At 39.2% G+C, this 14,002-nt stretch overlaps 2 protein-coding genes across 2 annotated transcripts in view; one reads left to right on the plus strand and one right to left on the minus strand.

Annotated features, from left to right (window-relative positions):
* Positions 1 to 9,135, minus strand: part of get1 (guided entry of tail-anchored proteins factor 1) — a 51,552-nt gene extending 42,417 nt beyond the window's left edge. The window contains exon 1 of the mRNA XM_028800200.2: positions 8,918 to 9,135. Coding sequence (XP_028656033.1) covers positions 8,918 to 9,007 — 90 coding nt within the window. The 5' untranslated portion in view covers positions 9,008 to 9,135. The remainder of the gene's footprint in view (positions 1 to 8,917) is intronic.
* Positions 9,136 to 9,223: 88 nt separating this feature from the next.
* On the plus strand, positions 9,224 to 13,262 carry si:ch73-281n10.2 (Non-histone chromosomal protein HMG-14A-like). Its single transcript, XM_051926862.1, has 7 exons — positions 9,224 to 9,316; positions 9,739 to 9,768; positions 10,821 to 10,850; positions 11,010 to 11,039; positions 11,140 to 11,184; positions 12,167 to 12,274; positions 12,359 to 13,262. Exons 1-7 carry the CDS (start codon positions 9,230 to 9,232, stop codon positions 12,404 to 12,406), a joined length of 378 nt encoding a protein of 125 aa, XP_051782822.1. The 5' UTR covers positions 9,224 to 9,229; the 3' UTR covers positions 12,407 to 13,262.
* The last annotated feature ends 740 nt before the right edge of the window (positions 13,263 to 14,002 follow it).

The following is a 14,002-nucleotide window of genomic DNA, read 5'->3' on the forward strand; positions in this document are numbered from 1 at the left end:
ATCGCTGACCCACTGCTAAACTAGTCATGCTGGAAGATGTTGATTTTGTATAACGTTTACTACGGTGTCTCTAGACACTTTCACATCTGTCACATGTGCTCCAGGTGAACCTGCACTCATCTGTGAAGAGAATGGGGCACCTATGGCGGAGCTGCCAATTGTGGTATTCTCTGGCAAATGCCAATCGAGCTGCAAAGTGATGAGCATTGGGCACAGGTCCCACTAAAGGATGTCAGGCCCTCATGCACCACTCATGGAGTCTGTTTCCAACAGTTCGGTCAGAAACATGCACACCAGTAGCCAGCTGGAGGTCATTTTTCAAGGCTCTGTCATTCTACGGCCTTCTCCTGATTTCCACGTGTAACAGCCTGTGTCCTAGTATCTCCTCCAAGTTCTTGAGACTGTACTGGGTGACACAGCACACCTTCTTGTGACAGCACATATGGATGTGCCATCTTGGAGTAGCTGGACTACCTGTGCAACCTGAATCTGCTGCAGGTACAACCTCATGCTGCCAGTAGTGACAAGGACACTGGCAAAACACAAAAGAAGAATCAGTCAGGAAGGATAAGAAAAGGACAACTGTCTGTGGCCACCACCTGCAAAACCATTCCCTTTTTGGGGGTAGTCTTGTTGTTGCCTTTATATTGCACCTGTTGTCACTTTAATCTCAACCAAAGCAGGTGATGTTAATTCACAATCACTTATGCTTCCTAACTGGATCGATTGATATCCCTGAAGCTCCATCTTGGTGTTAGACTGTGATGATAAGGTGTTTCCTTAATTTGTTCAAGCAGTGTACTATACGTAATACTTCACATAATGCAAGGAGAAAGCATTAGGTACACAAATGATGACATATTCTTTGTGAACAAAGTAACATGATCCATAATGGGCTTTATTAAAATGTAATAATTGCCCTGAGGTGTTACATGCAGCATTGCATGTGCTCAAAACATTAATTTTGAAATACAATAATCCGCACTTTTTCTTAAGTGAATGGCAAAATTTTAGAACACTTCACTTGAAATATAACCTTGTTTAAATTCTGAATTCAATTAAGTTTATTATATAGCATACATATGCTTTTAAGCTCAGCACGCCATACACTATTAAAAATAAGCTGTGATTAAAAGTAAATATAAATTTACATGCATCAAAAACACAAACATGCTTTAGAACACAGAAAAATGTCACACAATATATACAGGCATAGAAATGTATTTTTAAGTATCAATAATTTAAATATTAATTAGATTCTTAAATTATAAAATATTGAAAATATTGCAGCTGGTCAGTCAACCATTCAACCACTGGAACTTCTCTCTCATTATAGTTTAAAATGGCCATCTTGCTATCAAATCAGATCATGAGAATCATTTACAAGAGAATCATTCCAATTTTTAAGAAGACCCAAGAATTCCTATGGAAAAATCCTTATTTTTTTTTCTTTTAACAACAGCCTTTGATACAATGAATGAAATAAATTTGGTTGAATCGCTTGTCCATTCTTAATGACCAGGGCTAGGTCGGTCATTTTAGCTGCACCAGTTGAATCTGCAAAAGGTGCCCAACCACCCTGTTTGTTTTGAGTGGGATCATCCCTGCCACAAACTTTGAAACACAAGATAAGAGCCAGGATTGAACAGAGTGAAATAAGAAGGGTTTGGAACCAAAGAGTGAATTTACAGTTTGAGAGTGTCACGGCAGACGTTCAATTACTTATAGTAATGTCTAGTTACAAGATGCTCTCAAAATAATATGTGCTTGAAAGATGTCATTTCAGAAAACACATAGTTTTAAAGGTTTAAAGGTTTTCTAAGAAAAAAAAACACTTGTGTTACATAATCAGTGAATGTGATGTGAAAATTCTGTAACTCTCTTTTTAAACCAAGAGCCTATCAGGTATCTTACAATGCTGGTAAAAATGTAGTTAAGTTCTCATTAAAGGTAACTACATAAACATATACATTTCATTTAGGTTTCATTCAAGAACTTCCATCCCGTCACATTCTTAAATGTTTAATTTTATTTTGACACATCTTTGGGGCACTGTTATGCCAGTTTGAGAATATTGTTATGTACTGTACGTTGTAGCCTATCATTTTTGCCCCCAACTCGAATTTGGAAGACAACCTGTAATACTGGTGGATCCTGTAGATCATCAGTTAAAACCAAACATCATAATATTAAACAATATAATCTGGCTAGTGAACACTGAATAGTTGTATTGATTCTAAGTATTTGTAAGTCAGTCTTAATCATTTAAAGAGAATGCCACTTCCCCAAACTTTGCCTAAACAGTAGAGCCAGGGCTGCCAGGGACCCACAGTCATGCATGCCAGACCAATTTGGACATGCCAATAAACCCTATCATGCACATCTTTCAGATTTAGGAGGAAGCCTAATTTACTGAAGAAGATTACACAGAAAAATGGGGAACATATAAAAGCCCAATTGAGAGTGACAAGTTAAAATCAAAAGAATATCTCTTATACAGTAATAAATGCCGGTCCACCATGCCATTATATGGACCACTCGTGCACACACTCACTCTGGGCCAATTTAGAGTCACCACTCAACCTTACCCATCAGACTCTGAACATTTTCTCTGATTTTCTGTGTTATAATCTCCCTCATGGCCAAGATGCATGCGGATAATGCTACGAGACTCAAACCCAGGATGCTGGAGATATTAGGTGCTTTTGCTTAACACTATACTGCTGCACTACCCAGCAGTTTACTTACTCTTTGAATTTGCATTGTGTAATTATCAATCAGCATCAGTTGTTTTCAGTTAAATAGTCAAATTTTTAGAGACTCAAGTGGAAGTAAAGGAAGACTGCATTAAAGACAGAAAACAATATACTGTAGACATCATGGAAATAATTTTAGAATATAACAAAATATTAAAAAAAGGAAATCGGGATGAGATGTATGGGATAAGTCTGCTATTAGATAAAATAGTAATCATAATGAGTTGAATGTTCTCATCTTATTGGTACATATTAACCAAAAATCTAGATGTTAAGAATAGTGGTTAGGAGCCAGGAGGAGCTGTTCATATCTTCTACACAAGTTAAGAGAGGAAAAAACGGAAGTACTTAAAGTTAAAAAGATTGTGCATGGTGAACTGCATGCAGTGACATGCGGTGAGGTTCATGGCTAGTGAGGCACGGACTCCTTCTGAGTCTGATTTACAAATATATGAACCCATAGCTTATTAATTTAGCACAGCCTCACCTGACTGCACGTCCCTGATTGCATGTGCTACTTTAAAATAAAATTTGCAACATGAACATGAGCACAAGTTCAGGCTTCTTAAAGGCACAAACATTAGAAACTATTTCTTCAGACAGAAACCTGAGGACTCAAGTAAGATACCCAGCAGTGAAACAAAGTAGAAATTTAAGGACATTCAAATCACTTTTTTTTCTAATTTTTTTTTTTTTTAATTAATAGACTGGCTTAAAATAGTCACCGAGTTTTACTGGAAGCTTGCAGCAGGAGACTGTTTATCACCAGAGCTTCTGCTATATAATAATACACTACTGTCTGTGCAAGTGTATGTGTACGGTCTCTCTAAGCAATTTATTTGGTCAGTCTGGCTTTCGTGAGTCATAGGTGGGAATGATGACACGCTACTTTAGAGGTGCAAAGTGGAATTACTGATTTTAGTAATGTTACTTTTACAAAAAAAGAAGCTAAAATGGAGCATTCAACAACTACAAAGTGAATAACTTACCATGGAAGGTTGGGTCACTAAATACTAACAAGGTACAATCAGAGTCACCTACAAGGACTATACGTATTTTTAAGAATACAAATAATGCTTTCACAGTGGTTAATGGGAGGCTGTCTACCATTAGTGGTGGTCAAAAAAAGCACAGGAAGCGAGCAATGCATCTCAGTGTGATATATTCTAAGAAGTGGGCTTTACACCAGGAACAAAATCGATTCAGAAAGCACCATGCAAGAAAATTTCAGACACATAAGGATACCAAGGAAAATAATACAGTAGTTGAATCACTAAGGGTGCTTCAACTCAGTGAACTGAGGGTACATGTAGGGTAGTTGTTTCCTCTCAGTGGCAGAAGACAGAGTTGAAATCCAAATCCAAACACTATTTGTAGTCATTTTTGAAAGATGCATGTATTACATCATTAGTTTACAAACCCAATGGATGGTCAATAAAAGAAATTTCACAGCAGCAAAGATCATATAATACAGTAATCCCTCGCTATATCGCGCTTCGCCTTTCGCGGCTTCACTCTATCGCGGATTTTATATGTAAGCATATTTAAATATATATCGTGGATTTTTTGCTGGTTCGCGGATTTCTGCGGACAATGGGTCTTTTAATTTCTGGTACATGCTTCCTCAGTTGGTTTGCCCAGTTGATTTCATACAAGGGACGCTATTGGCAGATGGCTGAGAAGCTACCCAACTTACTTTTCTCTCTCTCTCTCTTGCGCTGACTTTCTCTGATCCTGACGTAGGGGGATTGAGCGGGGGGGCTGTTCGCACACCTAGACGATATGGATGCTCGTCAAAAAATGCTGAAAGATTATCTTCACTTTGCTCCCTTCTGTGCAGCTGCTTCGTGAAGCGACACTGACTTAGCCACCTCCCCTCCCCCCCCCACGTAATTTTTTGCTATATATTGCCTTTGATTCTTGTAAGTCTAAGCATTATCCTCTGATGAAGACCCCTGGCAGGTGTTGAAAGCTCAGGAATAAAAACTACTTTATGATATGTGATTCATTTTTTCTCCCTTTGTGGATCTCCAGCTGCAAATATTATATATATACATATACATACATATATATACATACATATATATATATTTTACACACACAAACATACAACTGTTTGAACACAAACTATAATGACTAAAAAGAAAGAAAAACTGCTGACTTAGAGTCTCAGTAAGGCATCATGCAGGCATATTGCCCTTGGTAGAAAGGAGGGGTCCTCAATCACGGTCCTGGAGGGCCGCAGTGACTACGGGTTTTCATTCCAACCAGTGTCCTAATTAGAACTCAGTCCTTGCTGATAATGAAAGTTGGAGTTTAACTCTATGCCTTGTTAATCAAAGACAAATTTTAGTTAATTGGTAGATCAGAGGTCCTCAATTACAGTCCTGGAAGTCTGTTATGGCTGCAGGTTTTCACTTTAACCAATTTCTTAATTAGAACCCTTTTGTTTACTACTAAAGCAATATGTTTTTTGGACTTAATTTTAGTTCTCGACTGTTACCATTCAGAACCCTTAACTGCCTATTTTAGCAGCCGCATTTAAGTTTTAATTGTTGCCTGTTTTCTTAATCAGACATTAGTTAATAATGAGATGCAGATAACCAATAAAGCAGCAGCTCGCCAACTAATGTGCTTACCATGAAGTATCTGTGATAAAAAATATTTAGAAATCAATGAGAGGGGAATTGGAAGGACCATTAACTTTAAATCTATTTTGGTCCACAAAACATATGGATAATGTTCTCACAGAAGGAAACTCTACAGTGCAATCAGAATTGTTCTTGGATGAATGCAGGCATTAACAAGCTAAATAGTTCAATACCAAGTTTTATTATCAGCATGGATTGCTTTCTAATTAGGAAACTAGTTGGAATAAAAACCTGCAGCCACTGCGGCCTCCAGGACTGTGATTGAAGACCCCTGGTATAAAGGAACCCCAGTAGCATTTCCTGACACCATTTTTCTGAATAATTGGTTAAATGAGAGTACACAGTGTTAGTGCGTCACCGTGTAGCATTGCTTATAATGGCACTCAGTTTTGTTTTCATTTTCTCCTTTGCTACAACTTCCAGGGGGCCAAAGTGCACCCCATAACTGAGTCTGCCTTTTTGTTGATTCAGTGCGCTTCTCTTGAAGTGATGTTAGTGGCCCAGCACACCACTGCCAAAAAAAAAAAATCGCATTGGCCATCTCTGAGGTGCAAAATATGTGAAAGAGGTCACAACCTACATTAAAGAAACACAATCTCCTAAGAAAAACGGTCTGCTCTGCCCTGTTTTATATAGTTCTTCTGTGTTATGAGACCAGACTTTCATTGAGGTTGATCACCAAGTACTTTATAGCAACACACCACCTTCACATCCACTACCTGAATAGTGACTGGGTGCAGAGATTTTTTGGTGCAGCAAAAACGAGAAACCAGATCCCTGAATTTGCTGATGTTGAGCTGCAGTCTGTTCTCCACCGGATTCCTATACTCTGTCTCATTCCCCTTATCAATACACCCCATAAGTGCAAAATCTTCAGAAAATGTATGTAAGTGACATGACCTGGTGTTACATTTACAGACTGAGGTATACAGAGTGAAGATAACAGAAAAGGAGGCAGGACTGTTCCTTGCATTCTATAACAGTGTGCATACAGTACTTAGCCCAAGCTAAGGTTTCCAAGGTCTGTATCTGTTCTGGCATCATTTGACCAAAACAAGAAAAACCCCTAATCAGTTAATTACAGTGCAAACTCAGAAAATAACTTCTAATCACCAATCAATTGTATGGGATGGGGCACAGGAAAACGCAGAACGCCTACAAACTCCACAATGACAATAGCTTTGGTGGACTAAAGCTGTGAAAAAGCTGTGCTAAACACAGAGCTGTGTTTATTTTGAAAGGCCCATACTCTCCTAAATGAAAAGCACGCCTGAAGGTTGATTCGAGGAAACAAAAAGACTAAAGTAATATGTTTAATTTCATGACTTTTGAGTTGTTTACGAATTCTACAGGCGCACTTTACAAAAACGCACAGTGCGAATACAAAAAAAAAAAGTTAAAAGGCAAATACTAAATAATGCATGGAATAATCATACATGATGCAAAAGAAACTACAAAGAAAAAATGCTAAATAATGCAACACGTGGATCGCAGGCGAGGATTCTCATTGAAAACATTTCATGTTCCGTCGCCTTAATATTAGCATACAGTACCCCGGAACAAAAACAAGTAATAGCGTGTGTGCTGGACAACATTCACGTTATCGTGCCCCCAAAAAAATGAAGTTGATGTTCATAAATGCTAGACGACGACAAGTCATTATTACTTAGAATATTTACACCGTGCAAATGAAAAAGAAAGCATTTGGCTAGAATCCGAGTGGAATGAATGGTGAAACGTAACCGCGTGAGTGGCCGCGCATGGAAAAAGGCATCTGCCATGCTGCGATACTCAGCGACAAGTCGACTACTTAAAAAGTTGACATGCTTGGGAAAAGAACTTTAACAATATTGCATAAAAGCACGAATCCCAGCACCAGCAACCAGGTATAACTTTTAGCCTTTTTTTATTTTGTTTTATCTTGGTCGTCGCCGGGATAGAATACAAACTCCCTCCCACTTTTTTTTTTTCCTGCGACAAATATCGAAGATGTTAATACCGTGGGCTTTAAGGCACCAGCAGCGGTAAAAATACACGGATGTGCTTTGTTACGCGCCTACGTGCAAGTGCATCTCACCCCCATATACTTTATAAACTGATAAGAGTAAGTAAAGTTTGAGCTACATTTCTCAAGGTCACTGCGCGAGGTAATGGGCACTCGAGTGGGTTGGGGGGTCCTGAGACAGGCAATCCCTTGCGGTTTTCAGGCGGCAACATGGCTTGGTCCGGTGCGCACCGTGCCTTCGCTGTCGAAACGTTCTTCAAAAACAACGAATCCATCATTAATACCCATCGCGCGTTCTGAACGCACTTCAGCATTCCTGGTGATGTCCCAAATCGAAAAACAATTTTTCAGTGGGTGGCTAAATTTAGACAGACGGGTACAACATTGAACAGAAAATCTCCAGGCCATCCTCGGAATGTATGAACGCCCGAAAGCGTCCAAGCTGTTAGGGCATCAGTTTTCCACTCTTCTAGACGTTCAGCATGCAAACATGCTTCTGCCTTAGGCATTTCCAACACGTCTTTAAGGAAGATTTTGCATGAGGTTCTTAATTGCAGGAACTCACCGGAAGAGCCGTACAGAGTTGTGCACGAACATTCTGCAAACTATTCATCGAGATGCCACCGTCATGTGCAGCGACGAGGCACCTTTCTATTTGAATTGTGGCGTAAATAAGCAAAACTTTCACTATTAGGCTGAAACCAACCCTCATGAACTTTACCAGAGACCCCGAACACTGACCGTGCTACAGTTTGGTGTCCCGTTGCAGAATTCGCCATTGTAAGCCCTTACTTTTTGGGGAAGGGAGAGCAACGGTCACCGTCACTTCAGAACGTTACATTGATGTTTCGGAAGCTAATCTCCTTGCACGGCGATGTCGGATGGGTTCGCCTGATCTCGCTTCGTGCGATTTCTTCTTGTGGGGCTACCGCTATACACACACCGACCTCAAAACTTTGGAAGTCCTCAAGGACACTTTTCGCCACGAAATCGCCGCTCTTTTCCCTTGAAATGGCCGAAAAAAGTAATGCGAGCGTTCAGAAATAGGCCATCATTAGCGATACACTTTTCAAGACACCACCTTGAAGACATCATTTTTAAAACAGTGGAAAAAAATCTATTTTGTATACCTTTTCTTGTGTCGTAAAAAAATTATTTTATAGTATTTCGTTTTTTGTACAATAAACGTTTCAAATGTGGCACATCTTTTTGGCTCGCCCTGTATTAGCATACCGTACCCCGGAACAAAAACGAGTAATAGCGTGTGTGGTGGCCAATGTGCACTTTATTGCACAAAACATGTAGTCGATGTTCATAAATGCAAGAAGACGACAAATCCTCTTCACTTAGAATGTTTACAACATGCAAAGGAAAAAAGAAAGCATTTCACTAGAATCCGAGTGGAATGAATGGTGGCACGTAGCCGCGTGAGTGGCCGCACTACGCCGCGCAGGGAAAAAGGCATCTGCCATGCTGCGATACTCAGCGACAAGTCGACTACTTACAAAAGATGACACGCTTGGGAGGAGAGCTTTAACAATATTGCATAAAAGCACAGATCCCAGCACCAGCAACCAGGCACAGCTTTCCGCCATGTTTTTTTTTTTCTTGGTCGTCGCCGGGATAGAACACAAAGGCCCCTCCCCCCCGCGCTTTTTTTTTTTCCTGCGACAAATACCGAAGATGTTACACCGTGGGCTTTAAAGCACAGCAGTGGTAAAAACACGGATGCGCTTTGTTACGTGCCTATATGCATGTACAAGTGCACCTCACCCCCATACACTTTATAAACTAATACATCAAATATAAATTATTTTATGTTACAAATGTACAAAGCACCATCAAACCCACAGTCGTTCCATGCTAACGGGCGAGACACACCAAGATCAGGGCGTGAGACAAAGGTAATTTCAGGGAGTTCTGGGGCGTCTAACGCTCCCCCCGATAAAAAAAATGGATACTAAACAGGCATGATTGGCGTGGTAACCTATCCACACAGGTGTCTTGTTTTGATTTAAAAATATGTAGATTACTTCTTAAGGCCAATCAGTGGCGAACAGGGGGCGGAGAGTGACTGGCCCATCGGTTTGGGGCCATAATGAATACCGTCTTGGGGGTGGGAAGGGGGTCCAATCCGGTTTGATCTAGTTTTTTTCTGAAGGCATATTAACGTCTAGCAAGGCTGCTTTACTAGGTATTTGTGTGTGGTGACCTGTGGGGTATTCGGTATGTTATAGTAAAGTATATACGTTTAAATAAAATACACCCGCGTATACTCCCCATCTTGTCTGCAAAGGTTACTGAAATTATTTTCTTTTTTTTCTAGCTAATTAGAACAGCCATGCCGAAAAGAAAGGTAAGTTACTACCGTCATGTAGTAATAAATGGGTTGCGGTGGTGCTTTGATTTAACGCAAGTTGTTTTTAGATTTGGTTTTGTATGCATTTTAGATAATTTGCTCTTTATGATGTAGTACTGAAAACGCGAAACGTAGTTTAATTTAAAAGGGGACTTCTAATCCCTGATGTTTGATTAATAATGCGTTTCGCAGTTTAACGTGGTAAACAAGTCTATTCATATGCTGTCTAAAGCGTATCGATTGTAATTTTTTTGCTAAATTTTTACGCGGAATTGTAAATACAAGTGGGGGTTTTCGTTGTAAATAACTGCAGCATACTTCGAGTGTTTTTGGCGGTGCGCTCTTTCTTAGCGCTTCAGTTGCCCCGTGCAACTGCAGTGTATAATAAGGGTGTCATGGCTGCTATGATACGCGAGAAGAAGCTGGCACGGTGTATGTTTTGGTTGTGCTGTAGGGTATGTGGCCACTTTAAAATGCAAACTGGTGGTTGCGGTTGGTATTACTGGTGAATTGTTTGCTCGCTTTTCTTTATTACTAAGGAGTAGTTTATCCGCGTCGTAGGGTAATTTTGATCTGCTGCATTTGTCTTCACCGCTTTGGTAATGTAATGGCGATTTCTCCGTACGGCGATGCTGGCGCGTGAGGATTCTCGTATGTTCTTCAACCGTTTGGAGAAACGCTGAGGATGTCGGAGTTCGAAATTTGAACGAATGGCGGGAAAGTAGAGCAGCTGTGGTGACGTAGAGCCAAAGGCTTTGATGAGCCGCTGAAACCCTCCTTTTTGACTTTTGAATGGTAGCGGGGTGAAGGAGGCGTGGTCTTCCACGCTCGTTCTCGTGGGTGAAGGGGGGCGGTGTTACTGAGCAGATCCTGACTTGAGACTTTATTTTAAATGCGTGGTTATGTAAGGGTGCAGGGTTGTCGCTGGCTTAGGCGCGTGCACATTTTCGCGTTTGCAAAATTTGACGAAATGGGTTCTTGCACTTGGAATGAAACAGTATTTGTCGTTTGGTGCGCCAACAGTTCCGTATCTGTGCTTTGTTTTTCAGGGAAACACTGAAAGTGATGCAAAAACAGAGGTAAGGTCATGTCCGAACATTTTGTTTACTAGGTTAGTTGAGGTTATTTCAAGTAATTTAGGGTCAAGTTTTTGAATTTACCCTATTTTTGGATGTTGTAAAGATTTGGTTTTAATTGTGGTGTTATGGAAATTAATCTTCTAATTTTTCTAATTCTAGCCTAAGAGGAGATCGGAGAGACTATCAGCTGTAAGTGTGTGTTCTGTTGTTACTATGGGGTTCTCCACCTGTGTAAAACCATTTTATATTAACTTTTTTTTTTATTTTTTATTTTTTTTATTCAAATTAGAAACCAGTGACTACAAAAGCTGAACCCAAGCCAAAGCCAGCAAAGGTAAGTTTTGAGCTCATCTGGTAATTTTGCCTAATTTGTGATGTTGTAATTTAACTGAATATTCTTTAAAATGCCATTGCTGAATCATTTGCTATTGGAGTTAACTCTTGAACCTTTTTTAAAAAAAAAAAAAAAAAAAAAAGTGCAACTCTAGTCTAGAATACTAGCCAAAATAAACCAAATTCCCCACACCATGGTACTCTAATTGTGCCTCCTTTCTGCTCCAGTGTCTGGGGCTTTAATTCCCAGACACTACCTTTTGTGGCAATTACACATTCTGCCAACCTGAAGGGGATTTCATCCCTCATCCTTGTCCCATGAGGAGTTGAACTGTATCTGTACAAAACAGGCCTGTGTAAGTGTGCTGGGATTGACAGGAGTTTTGTCTTGCCAGCATGCTCCCTCCATAATCTCAAGTAGATAAGGGACAACATCCTTTATATAGATTTTTTTTTAAACTTCACTTGGTTATCTATTTACCCCTTGTTAAGGTATGTTAATTTCTTGGTTTGAATATGGGAAATGTGTTAAATGAATTATTGAAGCATTTTGCTGGGCACTAAAGAGCTGATGTGGAAAATGGATGCCCCGATATTTAATGTGTGGGAGTCTCTTCAAATCCAGAGGACTTTCCATATTCAGTTTTGAAGACCATTTATTTTGAGTCTCAATGCCCACAAGGTTGCAGTGTCTCAAAGGTCTAACCACAATTGTTCATTTTGGGCCTTGAGCCCAGAATATTTCTCCCATAAAGTTTCATTAGGTTAAATTTTGGGGTTACCTCTGTGTATGCCATTGGTATCAAGTTGATTCCAGAAAATGCTTGGATAAGTCTTGAGTGGCATAGAAAAGCTGCTTGAATGTTTTGTTTCTTTACTCGGATTTTGCTAAAATAGTTTCTGCCATTGTACAACCTTTTTGATCACCCTTCATACTTATAGAATGTAAAATTGTTTTTTTTTTTTTTTTTTTTTTTTTGCAGAAGGAAAAGGCCCCTGCAAAGGGTAAAAAGGGAAAAGGCAAGGAAGAAACTAAGCAAGAAGAAAAGAAGGAAGATGTTCCTTCAGAAAACGGAGAAGCTAAAAATGAGGCAAGTAACACCAGTGTTGGTGGTGGGTTCAGAGGGCATAGTTTTCAGAGACTGTCATTATATAATTTTATGATCTTTTTGTAGGCACCTGCTTCAGAAGAATCAGAAGGGAAAGATGGAGAGTCTGAGTAACGAACACCTTTACATCCTGTGGTCCCTGTACCTCTTTCTTGTATAATTCAGAGGAATATTTTTATCAACTATTTTCTAAGTACAATTTTTTAGTAGTTTGATTGTAGAAACACATTTTTAAGAACAAGATGAATCTGGGGAAAGGATTTTCAGTCATATCCTTTGTTTTAACTCCTTTTTGGTTTTTAAACATCTTTTGGTTTTATTTTATAATGGGAGGGTGGGATGGAGTTGGGGCTGTACTTAAAGTTGCATCACATTCAAGATACTGTTGACTAAGCTTGCCTGATAGACTAACATTCCATAGGCTATAAGGGGCAGATTGTGTAACCTATTGTATTAAAGGAGGTATTTAAAAAGGAAAAATAAAATACACTATGTTTTTAAGTCTGTGTATTCTGTAGCTTTTAAGTGTACCACATTAGCATTTGCTGTTGTGGGTCAAACTTTATAATTCGATTTTCTTCCATTTTCTGCTGTTCATTGTGCAACAGTCACTTTGCTTTTTGTTTTGGTTTTAATTTTTTGTGATAGTCTTTGCAATAGCATTGTATAACTGCTGTGTAAGGGTTAAGTTACTATATGGGATGTATGTGATGGTACGTGGTAAGGATGGTGAGTAAGACTTCCCTCTATCAAACCTAGTTACTTGACACAACAGTGTTGCATCTGTTTGTGGTACTGTTGAAGAATGCTGATTAAGTAAATTGAGATTGCTGTGATCACTTGAAATTAAGTGAAATATTGGCAATGTCCTTAGGGCTGCAAGTCACACCATTTTCAACTGTACAGATTTTTTTATAGCTGTGTTTTTTGTGTAATACTGGGTGTAAACCAATAAAGTGTTGGTTATAAACTTTGCAGCCTCGTGTTTTATCTTGTGAATTGAGTGGTTTTCATATGGGTGGTCAACTGCAAAAAAATTTCCCCTTTTTTACAAATGTAGCTGCCTTTTTCATTCAAAAGTACAGTAGTGAGATTTACATTCAATGTTTTTGGCATCTTTAAATACTTGATTCTTTTAGGGGCTCTTGTTAAATATTGAAACGTGATGCCACACACCAGTGCAAATATTAATGTTAAGGAGTAACTGCTGCTTCAGTGTTACTTGTGTGTACCTTTTAACTAAACCATTTTATAAATAAAGCATAAAAATCCTATCTAATGTATGTTCTTGCTTCATTAAGTAAAAGTAGCACCTGTAGCCACAGTAGGCCTCTAAAACAAATGGGTACCACTGAATTAAACTTGTTGTTGAAGTCTTGGTCTTTTTTGTAGTCTTCAGTTTTGCTTTTATTCATATGTGGTGTTGGTGTGGATTTTGTTTGTAGAATTACAAATGCCTAATGTAAAACAATTTGTAACCTACAAAATGGAGCTTGGTGGACCCCTAAGTAGTCTGGTTAACAATGTTATGAAATCTTTAAGCTAGAAGCACACTACACAAATGAATGGGAGGGCATGTTAGACTTGATGACATTTCCCAATTTGAGTTTCAGATCTACTAAGCTCGCTGTTTCATAGCCAATTAACATGCTATTCTTCTCGGTGCTGGTGGCTATTTTTTTGCAGGTATGGCAAGTTCAACTCCCCCCT

Source organism: Erpetoichthys calabaricus, chromosome 4 (genome assembly GCF_900747795.2).
Source record: "Erpetoichthys calabaricus chromosome 4, fErpCal1.3, whole genome shotgun sequence".
In the NCBI taxonomy this organism is placed as follows: Eukaryota; Metazoa; Chordata; class Cladistia; order Polypteriformes; family Polypteridae; genus Erpetoichthys; species Erpetoichthys calabaricus.